At 42.4% G+C, this 20015-nt stretch overlaps 1 protein-coding gene across 8 annotated transcripts in view; it reads right to left on the reverse strand.

The window, feature by feature from the left end:
* Positions 1–20015, reverse strand: part of PTPRZ1 (protein tyrosine phosphatase receptor type Z1) — a 307734-nt gene that overhangs the window by 133467 nt on the left and 154252 nt on the right. For all 8 annotated transcript variants that reach the window (XM_077264975.1, XM_077264974.1, XM_077264973.1 and 5 more), the window contains exons 6-8: positions 19258–19321; positions 5727–5884; positions 4293–4443 (exon numbers count right to left, since the gene is read on the reverse strand). In XM_077264975.1, coding sequence (XP_077121090.1) covers positions 4293–4443; positions 5727–5884; positions 19258–19321 — 373 coding nt within the window. The remainder of the gene's footprint in view (positions 1–4292; positions 4444–5726; positions 5885–19257; positions 19322–20015) is intronic.

Consider the following 20015-nt stretch of genomic DNA (forward strand, 5'->3'; position numbering starts at 1 on the left):
ACGCGCTCAATATTTGGTCAGTATTTTACCTGAGTATTTGTAAGCCCAAATCAGGAGTGGAACAATCAGAGGAAAAGTATGAGGGCTCATTTCCACCTGTGAGAAACACGTCTGTGTCTCGCATGTGGAAACCTAGCTGTGGCGTCGGCACTTGGGAGCGGAGCGTGCGGCTCCATGTGTTCCTAATCACGCTCCGCTCTGGAGTGCCGGCGCCACAGCTTGGTTTCCATATGCGAGACACGGGCGTGTTTCTCGCAAGTGGAAATGAGCCCTAATAGAAACATATCCACCACTTCTGCATTTATCACCCACTCCTGGTTCTGGCAAGAATTTGGTGAACATACAGAAGTGGTGACGTTTCTATTATACTTTTCCTCTGATTGTTCCTCTCCTGGTTTTGCCATACAAATACTGAGGTAAAAAACTCACCAAATACTCAAAAGGTGCATGTGACCTTAGACTTTAAATTCTTTCTGCCACTTTTGACATTTTCTAGATGTCAGACTGTAGTATTTTTTTTATTAACTGGCAACTTGCATTTGCTGCTATCTAGGAAAACTAAACATAGTAAGCTGTGGCTACCACTATGTCTTTTTTAGGGATATATATATATACTAGCTGTACTACCCGGCTTCGCCCGGGTTAATGACTGCTGTTAGCAAAATAGAATGTGTTAACAAAAATTTATTCTGCACACAAAAACCACAAAACAAATAGATAGAAATGTAATTATTAAAAGGCAAAAACTAAGCAAATAGAAGCATTTCACAACATATATTAGCTTTGTTATACTGAGAATGTCTTTGTTGCCTATATTAACCAATCAGAGCTCAGGTTAATTAACTGTAGCAAAATAGAAGCTGAGCTGTGATTGGTTGCTATTGGCAGCCTGATAAATCCCCAGCCAACAGGAAGCCCTCCCCCCTGGCAGTATATATTAGCTCACACATACACATAATAGACAGGTCATGTGACTGACAGCTGCCGTATTTCCTATATGGTACATTTGTTGCTCTTGTAGTTTGCTTATTAATCAGATTTTTATTTTTGAAGGACAATACCAGACTTGTGTGTGTTTTAGGGCGAGTTTTATGTGTCAAGTTGTGTGTGTTGAGTTGCGTGTGGCGACATGCATGTAGCGACTTTTGTGAGATGAGTTTTGTGTGGCGACATGCGTGTAGCAACATTTTGTGTGTTGAGTTGCATGTGACAGGTTAGTGTAGCAAGTTGTGTGCAGCAAGATTTGTGCATGGCGAGTTTTGCGCGTGGCGAGTTTTATGTGTGGTGCATTTTGAGTATGTGCAAGTTTTGTGTGAGGCAACTTTTGCATGTGGTGCAACTTTTGTACATGTGGCAATTTTTCTGTGTGTGCAAGTTTTGCATGAGGTGAGTTTTCCATGAGGTGAGTTTTGCACGTGTGGCGAGTTTTGCGTGAGCCTAGTTTTGCATATGGCGAGTTTTGCATGTAGCGAGTTTTGAGTGGTGACTTTTGTGTTTCGACTTTTATGTGGCGAGGTTGGTGTGTGTGTGTGGTGAAATGTGTGCTGAGGGTGGTATATGTGTTCAAGCACGTGGTAGTGTGTGGCGCATTTTGTGTTTGTGTTCATATCCCCGTGTGTGGTGAGTATCCCATGTCGGGGCCCCACCTTAGCAACTGTACGGTATATACTCTTTGTCGCCATCGCTCTCATTCTTTAAGTCCTCATTGTTCACATCTGGCAGCTGTCAATTTTCCTCCAACACTTTTCCCTTCACTTTTTCCCCATTATGTAGATAGGAGCAAAATTGTTTGGTGAATTGGAACGCGCGGGGTTAAAATTTCACCTCACAACATAGCCTATGACGCTCTCGGGGTCCAGACGTGTGACTGTGCAAAATTTTGTGGCTGTAGCTGCGACGGTACAGATGCCAATCCCGGACATACACACATACATACATACACACATTCAGCTTTATATATTAGATATACCTGTATGTAATCTCCTGTATATAGTATATACCTGTGTGTCATCTCACCTATATATAGTATATATCTGTGTGTCATCTCCTGTATATAGTATATACCTGTATGTCATCTCCTCCTATACATAGCATATACCTGTGTCATCTCCTCCTGTATATACTATATACCTGTAGGTAATCTGCTCCTGTATATAGTATATACCTGTGTGTCATCTCCTCCTGTATATAGTATATACCTGTATGTCATCTCCTCCTGTATGTAGTATGTACCTGTATGTCATCTCCTCCTCTATATAGTATATACCTGTGTGTCATCTCTCCTGTATATAGTATATATCTGTGTGTCATCTCCTCCTGTATATAGTATATACCTGTGTGTCATCTCCCCTGTAAATAGTATATACCTGTGTGTCATCTCCTGTATATAGTATATAGCTGTATGTCATCTCCTCCTGTATTAGCCCTCGTTCACACGTTATTTGGTCAGTATTTTTACCTCAGTATTTGTAAGCTAAAATGGCAGCCTGATAAATCCCCAGCCAACAGTAAGCCCACCCCCTGGCAGTATATATTAGCTCACACATACACATAATAGACTGGTCATGTGACTGACAGCTGCCGGATTCCTATATGGTACATTTGTTGCTCTTGTAGTTTGTCTGCTTATTAATCAGATTTTTATTTTTGAAGGATACCAGACTTGTGTGTGTTTTAGGGCGAGTTTCGTGTGTCAAGTTGTGTGTGTTGAGTTGCGTGTGGCGACATGCATGTAGGGACTTTTGTGAGATGAGTTTTGTGTGGCGACATGCGTGTAGCAACTTTTTGTGTGTCGAGTTGCATGTGACAGGTTAGTGTAGCAAGTTGTGTGCAGCAAGTTTTGCGCATGGCGAGTTTTGCGCGTGGCGAGTTTTATGTGTGGTGCCTTTTGAGTATGTGCAAGTTTTGTGTGAGGCAACTTTTGCATGTGTTGCAACTTTTGTGCATGTGGCAATTTTTCTGCGTGTGGCAATTTTTCTGCGTGTGCAAGTTTTGCGTGTGGCGAGTTTTGCACGTGTGGCGAGTTTTGCATGTGGAGAGTTTTGCGCGTGGCGAGTTTTGAGCGGCGACTTTTGTGTTTCTACTTTTATGTGGCGAGGTTGGTGTATGTGTGGTGAAATGTGCACTGAGGGTGGTATATGTGTTCGAGCACGTGGTAGTGTGTGGCGCATTTTGTGTGTGTGTTCATATCCCCGTGGTGGTGTGATTATCCCATGTTGGGGCCCCACCTTAGCAACTGTACAGTATATACTCTTTGGTGCCATCGCTGTCATTCTTTAAGTCCCCCTTGTTCACATCTGGCAGCTGTTAATTTGCCTCCAACACTTTTCCTTTCATTTTTTCCCCATTATGTAGATAGGGGCAAAATTGTTTGGTGACTTGGAAAGCGCGGGGTTAAAATTTCACCTCACAATATAGCTTTGACGCTCTCAGGGTCCAGACGTGTGACTGTGCAAAATTTTGTGCCTGTAGCTGCGACGCCTCCAACACTTTTCCTTTCACTTTTTCCCCATTATGTAGATAGGGGCAAAATTGTTTGGTGAATTGGAAAGCGCGGGGTTAAAATTTCACCTCACAACATAGCCTATGACGCTCTCGGGGTCCAGACGTGTGACTGTGCAAAATTTTGTGGCTGTAGCTGCTACGGTTCAGATGCCAATCCCGGACATACATACATACATACATACACACACACACACATTCAGCTTTATATATTAGATATATATATATATATATATATATATATATATATATATATATATATATCTTAATGTATGCTCATAGTAATTATCATATGTCTATTTATTAATGGCGTACAATTGCGTCCTAAATGTGATGTTAAATGAATTCCTTAGGTTAATGTTTTAAGGATTTTGTAATTTCTGGCTTGCCTGACTTTACAACTAGAACATAATACATTTGTGCCTTTTCTGGCCTTCTTAATATCTCACACATGTGTCAATGAGATTCTGCCATGTTCTATCCACATTACAGTTGGCTCCCTTTTATATTTCAGCCATTCCTCATTCCCCCTGCTTCTTCATCATCTCTTGAGTTGTGATGCCGAGAACAGAGTAGCACCTAGCTGCGTGTAATAAGCACATCGGTGCATTGTCATTTCAAAACCTTTGGTGATGTGGTAACTGACTATGATGGAGAAGAAATAAACTTATTCATAGTGAAATAAAGTGAGAGCCCAGAATATGGGGGCCAACTGCAACACTTTGCATTACAAGTCAAGCACTATAAACCTCACAACCAGAGGATTTTCCTTAAATGTGCAGTGTAACAACCTGGCTCGAGAATTTCCTCGATTCCAGTATAGGAGGAGAACACTTGTCCGGAGAACTTGGAGTGCTGCTGCCTGAAGTTGTTCTGCAGATAGTCCATCACCATGACATACCCAGACTGCTGCATAGTCAGGATCTCACAGAAATATTCCAACTGACAGAGAGAAAAAAACACAACAGACATTAAAACAGGAACTTCTAGCATTTGTTGCCGTAAATTGCAATCACATATTAGCAATTATCTCTATAGTGTTATATTGTACTAGGCTCTTATATTAATGCTGGCCTTATGCAAATTCATATTTCAGCTTTACAATCCATACATCAAGAGCTATAGAGCAAACATGGAGGCAGGGTACATTTCGATAGTTTTGAAGAGGTGTCTAAATCCAAGCTCACACCGGGCGATTGCAGTTTTTAGATTTAGCATCACACTGGTTTTGCAGGAAAACAGTTTGAGGACCAGGTCTAGAGCAGCTTGTAAAACCGGTAACATTACTACATCTAGGGGGGGGGGGAAAGGAGGACTTAATATAAGGGTTTACACATATAGATCACTACCAGAAGGATACGATTCACAACTAATGATTTCAGGCTGCATTCAGAGAACTTCAGAAAGATCCAGAATAGAAGGAAAATTTGTATTAGATCGTAGGTGGAGAATATGAAGTCAATGTAATTGTATGGCAATATTCACACATGCATAATTCTATATACGAAAATGCAGAGGGCATAGTTTTCAACACACATTATGCTCCTTGAGATGCAGGATCTTTTAGTGCTTTCTTTCCTTGAATGTCGTGTTTTTAGTGCTTCTCTGGAAAAATACAGTACAAGATGGCACCCAATGCACACAAGAGTGAATGGGGCATTACTCTTTTTTAATGTCTGTAAATCTTTAAAATTGTAAATCCAGTCAGAAATATCTGATATACTACATCATAGATGACAGAAGATTAAATTGATAAAGCTTGTGATTGCTAGAACATAACGTGCTGCATAGTCTAAAGATGGGCGAGACTCTGGATCATCGGCCAGGTTAGCAGCCTCTGCCAGGCAGGAGGGTTGCAAATTAATCCACTCATCTCCAGTATAGACCATAAACACATTTTTTCCTACTTTCCAAGAAAGCTGTCGTTAATTGATCAAGGGTGATTCCCATATGATAAATTGCTCATCACCAGTTTTCTGGATGCTCAGGACCCTCACCCATCCACAGAACTGAATGGAATACACATGTGAGCCACTACTCCATTCAGTGTCTATGGAACTGAAGAGACATAGCCGAGTGTAATTATCTGCCCATTGCTATGTCAGATTTTACAAATGTCACCTATGTGAAGTTCTAACACTTACCTCTTACATTAGACAACCCATTGCAATGGATATCCCCTTGAATGTTTGTTTGGTAAAGGTAGGGAACATGTTATTGCTTACCTGGGCTTCAGAGATTGTGGCTGTGTCCTTAAATACAATCCACTCTACTGTTTCGGAGCATGGCGGAGTTGTTAGTGATCCATTGTACGTATAATATTTGTCTGTGTAGTTTGGCAGTAGGTCCAGCAAAACAAATGGATCTAGCTCAGCCTTCTTACCTGTATAAAAAATTGTTATATTATCAATCTAAAGACTCCAAAACAACAGGAAACACTTCTGGTTCAACACCCCCACATCATATTTTGTCTTGGTCATAGAAAATGCAATAGAAGAGAAATCATCCCCGGATGCTTATGTATGACAGAGAAAGTTTTGCTTCCCCTAAAACAACTGTTCAAATACTGTTCAACATAAAATATGTATCTGAAAAGTTTCTATAGGTAACAGTTCCACGTTAACACCACGTTCCATGCTCAGTTAAAGGAGTTTTCCAGTCTCAACAAGTTATCACTTATCCATTGGATAGGAGGTAATTTGGTGGGTTTCCAACCACTGGGACTCGCACCAATCGGCAGAACTGGGAATTTTTATACCCGACGGGGAGCTTTTATCCCCATTACAAAATGGAGCAGCAGGCTGGACACCTGATCACCACTCTATTCATTGTCTATGGGACTGCTGTAAAAAGCTGAGTATAGCACAAAGCAGCCCTTAGGCTATGTGCACACGTTGCGGATTTTGCTGCGGATCCGCAGCGGATTTGATACTGTGGATCTGCAGCCGTTTTCCATGCGGTTTACAGTACCATGTAAACGTATGTAAAACATAATCCGCAGTGCACATGGTGCAGAAAAAACGCGCTGAAACGCAGCGGTGTTTTTTCCACAGCATGTCAATTCCATGTGCTGATTCCGCAGTGGTTTACACCTGTTCTTCAATAGGAATCCCCAGGTGTAAACCGCAGGAGGAATCTGCACAAAAACCACGGTAAATCCGTTGTAAATCCGCGGGTAATCCGCAGTGCGGTTTACCTGCGGATTTTGCAAAAACAGCAGTGTGCATAGCAATCCGCAACGTGTGCACATAGCCTTAGGGAATGTATGAAGCAGTGGGGTATGCGCACTGCTGGTACATTCTGTCAATTGGTGCCGGTCTCAGTAGTTCGACCACCACCAATCTTTAAGGCCATGTGCACACGTTCAGTATTTTTCGCGCTTTTTTCGCGTTTTTCGCTATAAAAACGTGATAAAAACGCGAAAAAAACGCTTACATGTGCCTCCCATTATTTTAAGTGTATTCCGCATTTCTTGTGCAAATGTTGAATTTTTTTCCGCGAAAAAATCGCATCGCGGAAAAAAAAGCAACATATTCATTAAATTTGCGGAATTGCGGGGTTTCTGCACACCTAGGAATGCATTGATCTGCTTACTTCCCGCATGGGGCTGTGCACACCATGCGGGAAGTAAGCGGATCATGTGAGGTTGGTACCCAGGGTGGAGGAGAGTAGACTCTCCTCCACGGACTGGGCACCATATAATTGGTAAAAAAAAAGAATTAAAAGAAAAAATAGTCATATACTCACCTTCGATGGCCCCCGGATTCTTCCCGCCTCTCAGCGGTGCATGCTGCCGCTTCCGTTCCTATAGATGCTGTGTGTGAAGGACCTGCGATGACGTCGCGGTCACATGACCGCGATGACGTCGCAGTCACGTGACCGCGACGTCATCGAAGGTCCTGCACACACCATCTATAGGAACGGACGCCGCTGAGGAGATCGGCTGTCTGCAGAGGGTGAGTATAACCATTTTTTAATTTTTTTATTATTTTTAACATGATATCTTTTTACTATTGATGCTGCATAAGCAGCATCTATAGTAAAAAGTTGGTCACACTTGTCAAACACTATGTTTGACAAGTGTGACCAACCTGTCAGTCAGTTTTCCAAGCGATGCTACAGATCGCTTGGAAAACTTTAGCATTCTGCAAGCTAATTTCGCTTGCAAAATGCTAAAAAAAAGCAAAAAAAAATGGGAAAAAAACGCAAAAAAAAAATGCGGATTTCTTGCAGAAAATTTCCGGTTTTCTTCAGGAAATTTCTGCAAGAAATCCTGACCTGCGCACATACCCTAAATCATCACCTATCCTGTGATTAGGTGATAAATTGTTTTCACCAAACAATCCTTTTAAATGTGACCTGGTTTTCTACCAAATTGACATTAACCCCTTAACGAACACGGGTATTTCAGTTTTTTAATTTCCGTTTTTTGCTCCCCTTCTTCCCAGAGCCATAATTTTTTAATTTTTTGGTCAAAATGGCCATGTGATGGCTTGTTTTTTGCAGGATAAATTGTAATTTTGAATTACACCATTGGTTTTAACAAATCATGTACTGAAAAATGGGAAAAAATTCCAAGTGCAGAGAAATTGTAAAAAAAAGTGCAATTCCACAGGTTTTTTTTTTTCACCATGTTCACTAAATTCTAAAACTGACCTGCCATTATGATTCTCCAGGTCATTATGAGTTTATAGACAACAAACATGTCTATGTTCTCTTTTATTTAAGTGCTGGAAAAAAATTCCAAATTTGGTAAAAAAAAAAAATGCGCCATTTTCCAAGACCGGTAGCATCTCCATTTTTTGTGATCTTGGGCTGGGTGAAGGCTTATTTTTTGTGCACGGGAGGTGATGTTTTTATTGATACCATTTTTATGTAGATACGATCTTTTGATCACATTTTATTGCAATGTAGTGGCGAAAAAAAGAAGTTATTCTGGCATTTTGAATTGTTTTCTCATTATGCCGTTTAGCGATGGGGTTAATTCTTTTTTCATATTAATAGATTGGGCGAATCTAAATGCGGTGATACAAAATGTGTGTATATTTGATTTTTTTATTGTTTTATTTTGAATGGGGCAAAAGGGGGGAGATTTGAACTTTTATTTTTTTTATTTTTTAAATATTTTTAAACCTTTTCTTTTAACTTTTTGTATGCTTCAATAGTCTCCATGGGAGACTAGAAGCTGCAGTACTTTGATCGCTTTTGCTACACAAAGGCAATGATCAGATGGCCTGTGTGTAGCAGAAATGTGCACTTGCTATGAGTGCCGAGCATCGGGGTGGTGCTTATAGCAATCTGTCAATGACAGCCATAGAGGTCTGCTGCAGACCTCTGGTTGTCATGCCGATCCATTGGTGACCTGATGGGGTCACCGATGAGCGGGGTTAGCAATGCGTTTCCGATAAGAGCATGTTAAATGCTGCTGTCAGAGATTGACAGTGGCATTTAATTAATTAACATCCACAGGTGGATCTTAATTCCACCCGCAGCTGTTGCGGGAACATGTCAGCTGTATAGATCAGCTGTCATATGCCCGGAAAGGTGCGAGCTCCGGCGCTGACAGGGGAGTCTGGCATGGACGTACTGTTACGCCCAATGTCGGAAATGTCTATATTGGCATACAATGCAGACTTCACTGAAGTAATGAAATGTAACCTAAAATAATTGAAATAAACACAATATTAATATTGATTTAATTGTTACCATTCCAAAAATGATCTGATTTAGCATTGCGCTGAAAGAGATTACTACCCTAACTCACTTACTGGATTTTGCCATAAATACCTAAAAATAATGTTGCTAAAGATCCCCATATACCTTTTCTGCCAAATGTCATGCTTTTTACCTTTCTGATCCACTGCTCTAGTCCCGACCCTAGCTCTGTTGCCCACAGCCATCATTTCCTCTTCGGGGTCCTCTGCTCCCTTTCCCATCATCCCAAGTGCTGGGCTAGAAGCCAGCAGTGATCCCTGCCCCTGTAACTCCAGCTAATCCCCTCCCACTTGTTCCACAGCTTCACAGCATCAACAATTAGTGATGGGAAGTCCAGCTCTTTTTTGGTGTTCTGGCTCACTTGGCACCACTCACCAAAAAGAGCCTGCTCTTTTGGATCCTAAGTGGATCCCTATTAAATATGTGTTCACCTCAGGTGAAGGTGAATGCCCACCTGTGTCATGATTCTCAATGGCGAGAGAACATAGCCCAGCATATATAAGAACTAGCTCTTGGAAGATGGAATCTAAACTGACCATGAACTAAACCTGCCGCACAATTAACAGTGGCCGGGTAGCGTGCCTACGTTTTATCCCTAGACGCCCAGCGCCAGCCGGAGGACTAACTAATCCTAGCAGAGGAAAATACAGTCCTGGCTCACCTCTAGAGAAATTTCCCCAAAAGGCAGACAGAGGCCCCCACATATATTGGCGGTGATTTTAGATGAAATGACAAACGTAGTATGAAAATAGGTTTAGCAAAATCGAGGTCCGCTTACTAGATAGCAGGAAGACAGAAAGGGCACTTTCATGGTCAGCTGAAAACCCTATCAAAACACCATCCAGAAATTACTTTAAGACTCTAGTATTAACTCATAACACCAGAGTGGCAATTTCAGATCACAAGAGCTTTCCAGACACAGTAACGAAACAGCAGCTGTGAACTGGAACAAAATGCAAAAACAAACTAGGACGAAAGTCCAACTTAGCTGGGAGTTGTCTAGTAGCAGGAACATGCAAAGAAAGGCTTCTGATTACATTGTTGACCGGCATGAAACTGACAGAGGAGCAAGCTTATATAGAGACTCCCACATCCTGATGGGAACAGGTGAACAGAGAGGATGAGGCACACAAGTTCAATTCCACCAGTGGCCACCGGGGGAGCCCAGAATCCAATTTCACAACAGTACCCCCCCCTCAAGGAGGGGGCACCGAACCCTCACCAGAACCACCAGGGCGATCAGGATGAGCCCTATGAAAGGCACGGACAAGATCGGAGGCATGAACATCAGAGGCAGTCACCCAAGAATTATCCTCCTGACCGTATCCCTTCCATTTGACCAGATACTGGAGTTTCCGTCTGGAAACACGGGAGTCTAAGATTTTTTCCACAACGTACTCCAACTCGCCCTCAACCAACACCGGAGCAGGAGGCTCAACGGAAGGCACAACCGGTACCTCATACCTGCGCAATAATGACCGATGAAAAACATTATGAATAGAAAAAGATGCAGGGAGGTCCAAACGGAAGGACACAGGGTTAAGAATCTCCAATATCTTGTACGGGCCGATGAACCGAGGCTTAAACTTAGGAGAAGAAACCCTCATAGGGACAAAACGAGAAGACAACCACACCAAGTCCCCAACACAAAGCCGAGGACCAACACGACGACGGCGGTTGGCAAAAAGCTGAGTCTTCTCCTGGGACAACTTCAAATTGTCCACTACCTGCCCCCAAATCTGATGCAACCTCTCCACCACAGCATCCACTCCAGGACAATCCGAAGATTCCACCTGACCGGAGGAAAATTGAGGATGAAACCCCGAATTACAGAAAAACGGGGACACCAAGGTGGCAGAGCTGGCCCGATTATTGAGGGCGAACTCCGCCAATGGCAAAAAAGCAACCCAATCATCCTGATCTGCAGACACAAAACACCTCAAATATGTCTCCAAGGTCTGATTAGTCCGCTCGGTCTGGCCATTAGTCTGAGGATGGAAAGCAGACGAAAAAGACAAATCTATGCCCATCCTAGCACAGAATGCCCGCCAAAATCTAGACACGAATTGGGTCCCTCTGTCAGAAACGATATTCTCCGGAATACCATGCAAACGAACAACATTTTGAAAAAACAGAGGAACCAACTCTGAAGAAGAAGGCAACTTAGGCAAGGGAACCAAATGGACCATCTTAGAGAAACGGTCACACACCACCCAGATGACAGACATCTTCTGAGAAACAGGCAGATCCGAAATAAAATCCATCGAGATGTGCGTCCAAGGCCTCTTCGGAATAGGCAAGGGCAACAACAATCCACTAGCCCGAGAACAACAAGGCTTGGCCCGAGCACAAACGTCACAAGACTGCACAAAGCCTCGCACATCTCGTGACAGGGAAGGCCACCAGAAGGACCTTGCCACCAAATCCCTGGTACCAAAGATTCCAGGATGACCTGCCAACGCAGAAAAATGAACCTCAGAGATGACTCTACTGGTCCAATCATCAGGAACAAACAGTCTACCAGGTGGGCAACGATCCGGTCTATCCGCCTGAAACTCCTGCAAGGCCCGCCGCAGGTCTGGAGAAACGGCAGACAATATCACTCCATCCTTAAGGATACCTGTGGGCTCAGAATTACCAGGGGAGTCAGGCTCAAAACTCCTAGAAAGGGCATCCGCCTTAACATTCTTAGAACCCGGTAGGTATGACACCACAAAATTAAACCGAGAGAAAAACAACGACCAGCGCGCCTGTCTAGGATTCAGGCGCCTGGCAGACTCAAGGTAAATTAAATTTTTGTGGTCAGTCAATACCACCACCTGATGTCTGGCCCCCTCAAGCCAGTGACGCCACTCCTCAAAAGCCCACTTCATGGCCAAAAGCTCCCGATTCCCAATATCATAATTCCGCTCGGCGGGCGAAAATTTACGGGAAAAAAAAGCACAAGGTCTCATCACGGGGCAGTCGGAACTTCTCTGCGACAACACCGCCCCAGCTCCGATTTCAGAAGCGTCGACCTCAACCTGAAAAGGAAGAGCAACATCAGGCTGACGCAACACAGGGGCGGAAGAAAAGCGGCGCTTAAGCTCCCGAAAGGCCTCCACAGCATCAGGGGACCAATCAGCAACATCAGCACCCTTCTTAGTCAAATCACTCAATGGTTTAACAACATCAGAAAAACCAGCAATAAATCGACGATAAAAGTTAGCAAAGCCCAAAAATTTCTGAAGACTCTTAAGAGAAGAGGGTTGCGTCCAATCACAAATAGCCTGAACCTTGACAGGATCCATCTCGATGGAAGAGGGGGAAAAAATGTATCCCAAGAAGGAAATCTTTTGAACCCCAAAAACGCACTTAGAACCCTTCACACACAAGGAATTAGACCGCAAAACCTGAAAAACCCTCCTGACCTGCTGGACATGAGAGTCCCAGTCATCCGAAAAAATCAGAATATCATCCAGATACACAATCATAAATTTATCCAAATAATCGCGGAAAATGTCATGCATAAAGGACTGGAAGACTGAAGGGGCATTTGAAAGACCAAAAGGCATCACCAAATACTCAAAGTGGCCCTCGGGCGTATTAAATGCGGTTTTCCACTCATCCCCCTGCTTGATTCGCACCAAATTATACGCCCCACGGAGATCAATCTTAGAGAACCACTTGGCCCCCTTTATACGAGCAAACAAATCAGTCAGCAGTGGTAACGGATATTGATATTTAACCGTGATTTTATTCAAAAGCCGATAATCAATACACGGCCTCAAAGAGCCATCTTTCTTAGACACAAAGAAAAAACCGGCTCCTAAGGGAGATGACGAAGGACGAATATGTCCCTTTTCCAAGGACTCCTTTATATATTCTCGCATAGCAGCGTGTTCAGGCACAGACAGATTAAATAAACGACCCTTAGGGTATTTACTACCCGGGATCAAATCTATGGCACAATCGCACTCCCGGTGCGGAGGTAGTGAACCAAGCTTGGGTTCTTCAAAAACGTCACGATAGTCAGACAAGAATTCAGGAATCTCAGAGGGAATAGATGATGAAATGGAAACCAAAGGTACGTCCCCATGAGTCCCTTTACATCCCCAGCTTAACACAGACATAGCTTTCCAGTCGAGGACTGGGTTATGAGATTGCAGCCATGGCAATCCTAGCACCAAAACATCATGTAGATTATACAGCACCAGAAAGCGAATAATCTCCTGGTGATCCGGATTAATACGCATAGTTACTTGTGTCCAGTATTGTGGTTTATTACTAGCCAATGGGGTGGAGTCAATCCCCTTCAGAGGTATAGGAGCTTCCAAAGGCTCCAAATCATACCCACAGCGTTTGGCAAAGGACCAATCCATAAGACTCAAAGCGGCGCCAGAGTCGACATAGGCGTCCGCGGTAATAGATGATAAAGAACAAATCAGGGTCACAGATAGAATAAACTTAGACTGTAAAGTGCTAATTGAAACAGACTTGTCAAGCTTCTTAGTACGCTTAGAGCATGCTGATATAACATGAGTTGAATCACCACAATAGAAGCACAACCCATTTTTTCGTCTAAAATTCTGCCGCTCGCTTCTGGACAGAATTCTATCACATTGCATATTTTCTGGCGTCTTCTCAGTAGACACCGCCAAATGGTGCACAGGTTTGCGCTCCCGCAGACGCCTATCGATCTGAATAGCCATTGTCATGGACTCATTCAGACCCGCAGGCACAGGGAACCCCACCATAACATCCTTAATGGCATCAGAGAGACCTTCTCTGAAAATCGCCGCCAGGGCGCACTCATTCCACTGAGTAAGCACAGACCATTTACGGAATTTTTGGCAGTATATTTCAGCTTCATCTTGCCCCTGAGATAGGGACATCAAAGCTTTTTCCGCCTGAAGCTCTAAATGAGGTTCCTCATAAAGCAACCCCAAGGCCAGAAAAAACGCATCCACATTGAGCAACGCAGGATCCCCTGGTGTCAATGCAAAAGCCCAATCTTGAGGGTCGCCCCGGAGCAAGGAAATTACAATCCTGACCTGCTGTGCAGGATCTCCGGCAGAGCGAGACTTCAGGGACAAAAACAATTTGCAATTATTTTTAAAATTTTGAAAGCAAGATCTATTCCCTGAAAAAAATTCAGGCAAAGGAATTCTAGGTTCAGACATAGGTGCATGAACAACAAAATCTTGCAAATTTTGTACCTTCGTGGCGAGATTATTCAAACCTGTAGCTACACTCTGAAGATCCATTTCAAACAGGTGAACACAGAGCGATTCAAGGATTAGAAGGAGAGAAAGAGAGGAAGGCTGCAGTATAGGCAGACTAGCAAGTGATTCAATTATGAGCACACTCAGAACTAGAGAAAAAAAAAAAAAATTTTCAGCAGACTTCTTTTTTCTCTCCTTTCTCAGCCAATAATTTAACCCTTTTGGGCCGGTCAAACTGTCATGATTCTCAATGGCGAGAGAACATAGCCCAGCATATATAAGAACTAGCTCTTGGAAGATGGAATCTAAACTGACCATGAACTAAACCTGCCGCACAATTAACAGTGGCCGGGTAGCGTGCCTACGTTTTATCCCTAGACGCCCAGCGCCAGCCGGAGGACTAACTAATCCTAGCAGAGGAAAATACAGTCCTGGCTCACCTCTAGAGAAATTTCCCCAAAAGGCAGACAGAGGCCCCCACATATATTGGCGGTGATTTTAGATGAAATGACAAACGTAGTATGAAAATAGGTTTAGCAAAATCGAGGTCCGCTTACTAGATAGCAGGAAGACAGAAAGGGCACTTTCATGGTCAGCTGAAAACCCTATCAAAACACCATCCAGAAATTACTTTAAGACTCTAGTATTAACTCATAACACCAGAGTGGCAATTTCAGATCACAAGAGCTTTCCAGACACAGTAACGAAACAGCAGCTGTGAACTGGAACAAAATGCAAAAACAAACTAGGACGAAAGTCCAACTTAGCTGGGAGTTGTCTAGTAGCAGGAACATGCAAAGAAAGGCTTCTGATTACATTGTTGACCGGCATGAAACTGACAGAGGAGCAAGGTTATATAGAGACTCCCACATCCTGATGGGAACAGGTGAACAGAGAGGATGATGCACACAAGTTCAATTCCACCAGTGGCCACCGGGGGAGCCCAGAATCCAATTTCACAACACACCTGCAGTCGAAACCATGCCCACTTGCAGTCAGCCAATTAAATTAATAAGTGGGCGGATTTTAGTCTCCCAAACACTGGAATTTTACGCCCAGTGAGAGCTATTAAGAGTATTTAGAGGACTTAGGTGTTTGGCTCCTGTCATTCACAGCAGGGGTCAGCTCTTTGTCTCAGTTGTGAAGGACCCATCACTAATCAGCATAACGTTCTGTCTAGGACAGTGCTGAAGGCCAGTCACTGATACAATGCATAGAAGTAACACAAAGCACCAGAACAGCAGCCCTGGAATTAAAGATTATCCCCCTCACTGACTAATCATGCTCTACTGTAACAGGATGGACGTGTGGGGAAGAGAGATGTATGCATACAATTACGTCCATATATATTTGGACAGAGACAACATTTTTCTAATTTTGGTTATAGACATTACCACAATGAATTTTAAACAAAACAATTCAGATGCAGTTGAAGTTCAGACTTTCAGCTTTCATTTGAGGGTATCCACATTAAAATTGGATGAAGGGTTTAGGAGTTTCAGCTCCTTAACATGTGCCACCCTGTTTTTAAAGGGACCAAAAGTAATTGGACAGATTGAATAATTTTAAACAAAATGTTCATTTCTAGTAATTGGTTGAAAACCCTTTGTTGGCAATGACTCTAGGCCTTTTATCTGCTTAATTGAGAATGACATAACGAAGGGATTGCCCGCACCTGTCCATGAAATAGCCTTGGACTCAATTGTCCAATTACTTTTGATCCCTTTAAAAACAGGGTGACACATGTTAAGGAGCTGAAACTTCTAAACCCTTCATCCAATTTTAATGTGGATACCCTCAAATGAAAGTTGAAAGTCTGAACTTCAACTGCATCTGAATTGTTTTGTTTAAAATTCATTTTGGTAATGTTTATAACCAAAATTAGAAAAATGTTGTCTCTGTCCACATATACAGGTCCTTCTCAAAAAATTAGCATATAGTGTTAAATTTCATTATTTACCATAATGTAATGATTACAATTAAACTTTCATATATTATAGATTCATTATCCACCAACTGAAATTTGTCAGGTCTTTTATTGTTTTAATACTGATGATTTTGGCATACAACTCCTGATAACCCAAAAAACCTGTCTCAATAAATTAGCATATCAAGAAAAGGTCCTCTAAACGACCTATTACCCTAATCTTCTGAATCAACTAATTAACTCTAAACACATGCAAAAGATACCTGAGGCTTTTAAAAACTCCCTGCCTGGTTCATTACTCAAAACCCCCATCATGGGTAAGACTAGTGACCTGACAGATGTCAAGAAGGCCATCATTGACACCCTCAAGCAAGAGGGTAAGACCCAAAAAGAAATTTCTCAACAAATAGGCTGTTCCCAGAGTGCTGTATCAAGGCACCTCAATGGTAAGTCTGTTGGAAGGAAACAATGTGGCAGAAAACGCTGTACAACGAGAAGAGGTGACCGGACCCTGACGAAGAATGTGGAGAAGGACCGATTCCAGACCTTGGGGAACCTGAGGAAGCAGTGGACTGAGTCTGGTGTGGAAACATCCAGAGCCACCGTGCACAGGCGTGTGCAGGAAAAGGGCTACAGGTGCCGCATTCCCCAGGTAAAGCCACTTTTGAACCATAAACAGCGGCAGAAGCGCCTGACCTGGGCTACAGAGAAGCAGCACTGGACTGTTGCTAAGTGGTCCCAAGTACTTTTTTCTGATGAAAGCAAATTTTGCATGTCATTCGGAAATCGAGGTGCCAGAGTCTGGAGGAAGACTGGGGAGAAGGAAATGCCAAAATGCCTGAAGTCCAGTGTCAAGTACCCACAGTCAGTGATGGTGTGGGGTGCCATGTCAGCTGCTGGTGTTGGTCCACTGTGTTTCATCAAGGGCAGGGTCAATGCAGCTAGCTATCAGGAGATTTTGGAGCACTTCATGCTTCCATCGGCTGAAATGCTTTATGGAGATGAAGATTTCATTTTTCAGCACGACCTGGCACCTGCTCACAGTGCCAAAACCACTGGTAAATGGTTTACTGACCATGGTATTACTGTGCTCAATTGGCCTGCCAACTCTCCTGACCTGAACCCCATAGAGAATCTGTGGGATATTGTGAAGAGAAAGTTGAGAGACGCAAGACCCAACACTCTGGATTAGCTTAAGGCCGCTATTGAAGCATCCTGGGCCTCCATAACATCTCAGCAGTGTCACAGGCTGATTGCCTCCATGCCACGCCGCATTGAAGCAGTCATTTCTGCCAAAGGATTCCCGACCAAGTATTGAGTGCATAACTGAACATTATTATTTGATTGTTTTTTTGTTTGTTATTAAAAAACACTTTTATTTGATTGGACGGGTGAAATATGCTAATTTATTGAGACAGGTTTTTTGGGTTATCAGGAGTTGTATGCCAAAATCATCAGTATTAAAACAATAAAAGACCTGACAAATTTCAGTTGGTGGATAATGAATCTATAATATATGAAAGTGTAATTGTAATCATTACATTATGGAAAATAATGAAATTTAACACTATATGCTAATTTTTTGAGAAGGACCTGTATATGGACGTAACTGTAAATACATTACAGTGGGTATACAGCAGGGTCTATATACTACACAGGTTATAGAGCAGGAAGTGTGTACATACTGTACATTGGCATACTGCTATATCCATACAGAAACAATGGAGAGCTCTGGAGGCTGAAATGGGCAGGGAGCTGTGTCTGCTGTTGAATGCACAGAACCAGGGAGTAAGCTCTGCTCAATAGAGAGCCCTGCCCACCAAACATCATGAAAGTCACACTATTTTGATGAAATGTTAAGTAGGGAGCCCTGAATCAGTTAAGGGTGACTGTGGGGGAAGACTACCCTTAGTCAGTTAGGGGTGACACAGTGGGGGAGCTGGACCCTAAGTTCAAGGTGATTGCGGGGAAAGAGGGCCCTCAGATCATTAGATGTGACATAATAGGGGAGAAGTACCCTGAGTTATTTAAGGGTAAAACAGTGGGAAAGGTGGCCCTAAAATAAGTAAGGGATGGCACGGATAGTAAGGGGAAGTCTCCTTCAAGAAAAACAGTTGGAGAGGAGAGATCTCAGTCAGTTAGGTGTGACACAGTGGGGAAAGTGAATGATTAGTCAAGGGTGACAATGGGGAAGGAGGTACCTCAGTCTGTTAGGTGTAACATAATAGGTTAGTGGTGCCCAGAGTCATTTAGTGGTGACACTGCAAAGGAGGTGGTCCACCATTCAGTTGGATGTGACTGATGACCTCCCCTTGCACCACACATATCACCCCTAATTGGATGAGTGCCCTTAATCAGTTATGTAGCATAAGTTGATATGGTGCTGATGTCAAATCTGCAGTACTGATCAATTCATGATGTGGGTTATTTCTACAGTATATAGCTGCCCCGAGAACACTTTTTTCTGTTGAATCCAAGATATAACATTCCTACATTGTATAAGGTTACACCAACTGTTATACTCTATAGAAAGCAGGGGAGTGAGAATCACTCAACACAGCTCTAAAAAAAATGACATTTCCATACAGTGCTGGTTACACAGCCATACAGCTCAGTACTGCAGTATAATATTCTCCATGCTGCTGTATATTGTCTTCCATGCTGTGGCTGTTTCTGAATATGAAGAGAAAGAATATTTGGAGTCCCTCTGATTCAGTGAGATAGGTATGGGAGGCATCATAGCAGCTAATCTTAAAAGAGGAATGAAAATTAGAGAGGAGAAAACTGTCAGGTAAGTCAGGTAATCTCCAAAGTCTCCTGAAATGGCCGGAACCCTTTAAGGTACAAAAGTTAAAGGCTGGCAACTCACATGGTAGACAAATAGTTCCAGAAAGCAAAAAATTTACTCACCAAACCGATGGACACTATCAACTCCATTGATGATTGCATTATAATTTGTGTTTTCTTCACCAATCTGCAGTGATATAAGATCACAGAATATGAAAGAAGTCAGTAAATGCTGTACAACAACAAAAATAAATATATCAACAATAATAACAGTGAAAAAAATTAAGAAACAATTATCATAATCAAGAATTGTAAACGTCACAATGGTCTCTCTCTCTCTCTCTCTCTCTCTATATATATACTGTATATATATATATATATATATATATATATATATATATACAGTTATATGAAAAAGTTTGGGCATCCCTATTAATCTTAAGCTTAATGTTTTATAAAAATTGTTTTTTTTGCAACAGCTATTTCAGTTTCATATATCTAATAACTGTTGGACACAGTAATGTTTCTGCCTTGAAATGAGGTTTATTGTACTAACAGAAAATGTGCAGTCTGCATTCAAACAAAATTTGACAGGTGCATAAGTATGGGCACCCTTATTTTCTTGTTTTAAATACTCCTGCCTACTTTTTACTGACTTACTAAAGCACTTTTTTTGGTTTTGTAACCTCATTGAGCTTTGAACTTCATAGCTAGGTGTATGCAATCATGAGAAAAGCTACTTAAAGTGGCCACTTGCAAGTTGTTCTCCTGTTTGAATCTCCTCTGAAGAGTGGCATCATGGGCTCCTCAAAACAGCTGTCAAATGATCTGAAAACAAAGATTATTCAACATAGTTGTTCAGGGGAAGGATACAAAAAACT

Source organism: Ranitomeya variabilis, chromosome 5 (genome assembly GCF_051348905.1).
Source record: "Ranitomeya variabilis isolate aRanVar5 chromosome 5, aRanVar5.hap1, whole genome shotgun sequence".
Classification (NCBI taxonomy): domain Eukaryota; kingdom Metazoa; phylum Chordata; class Amphibia; order Anura; family Dendrobatidae; genus Ranitomeya; species Ranitomeya variabilis.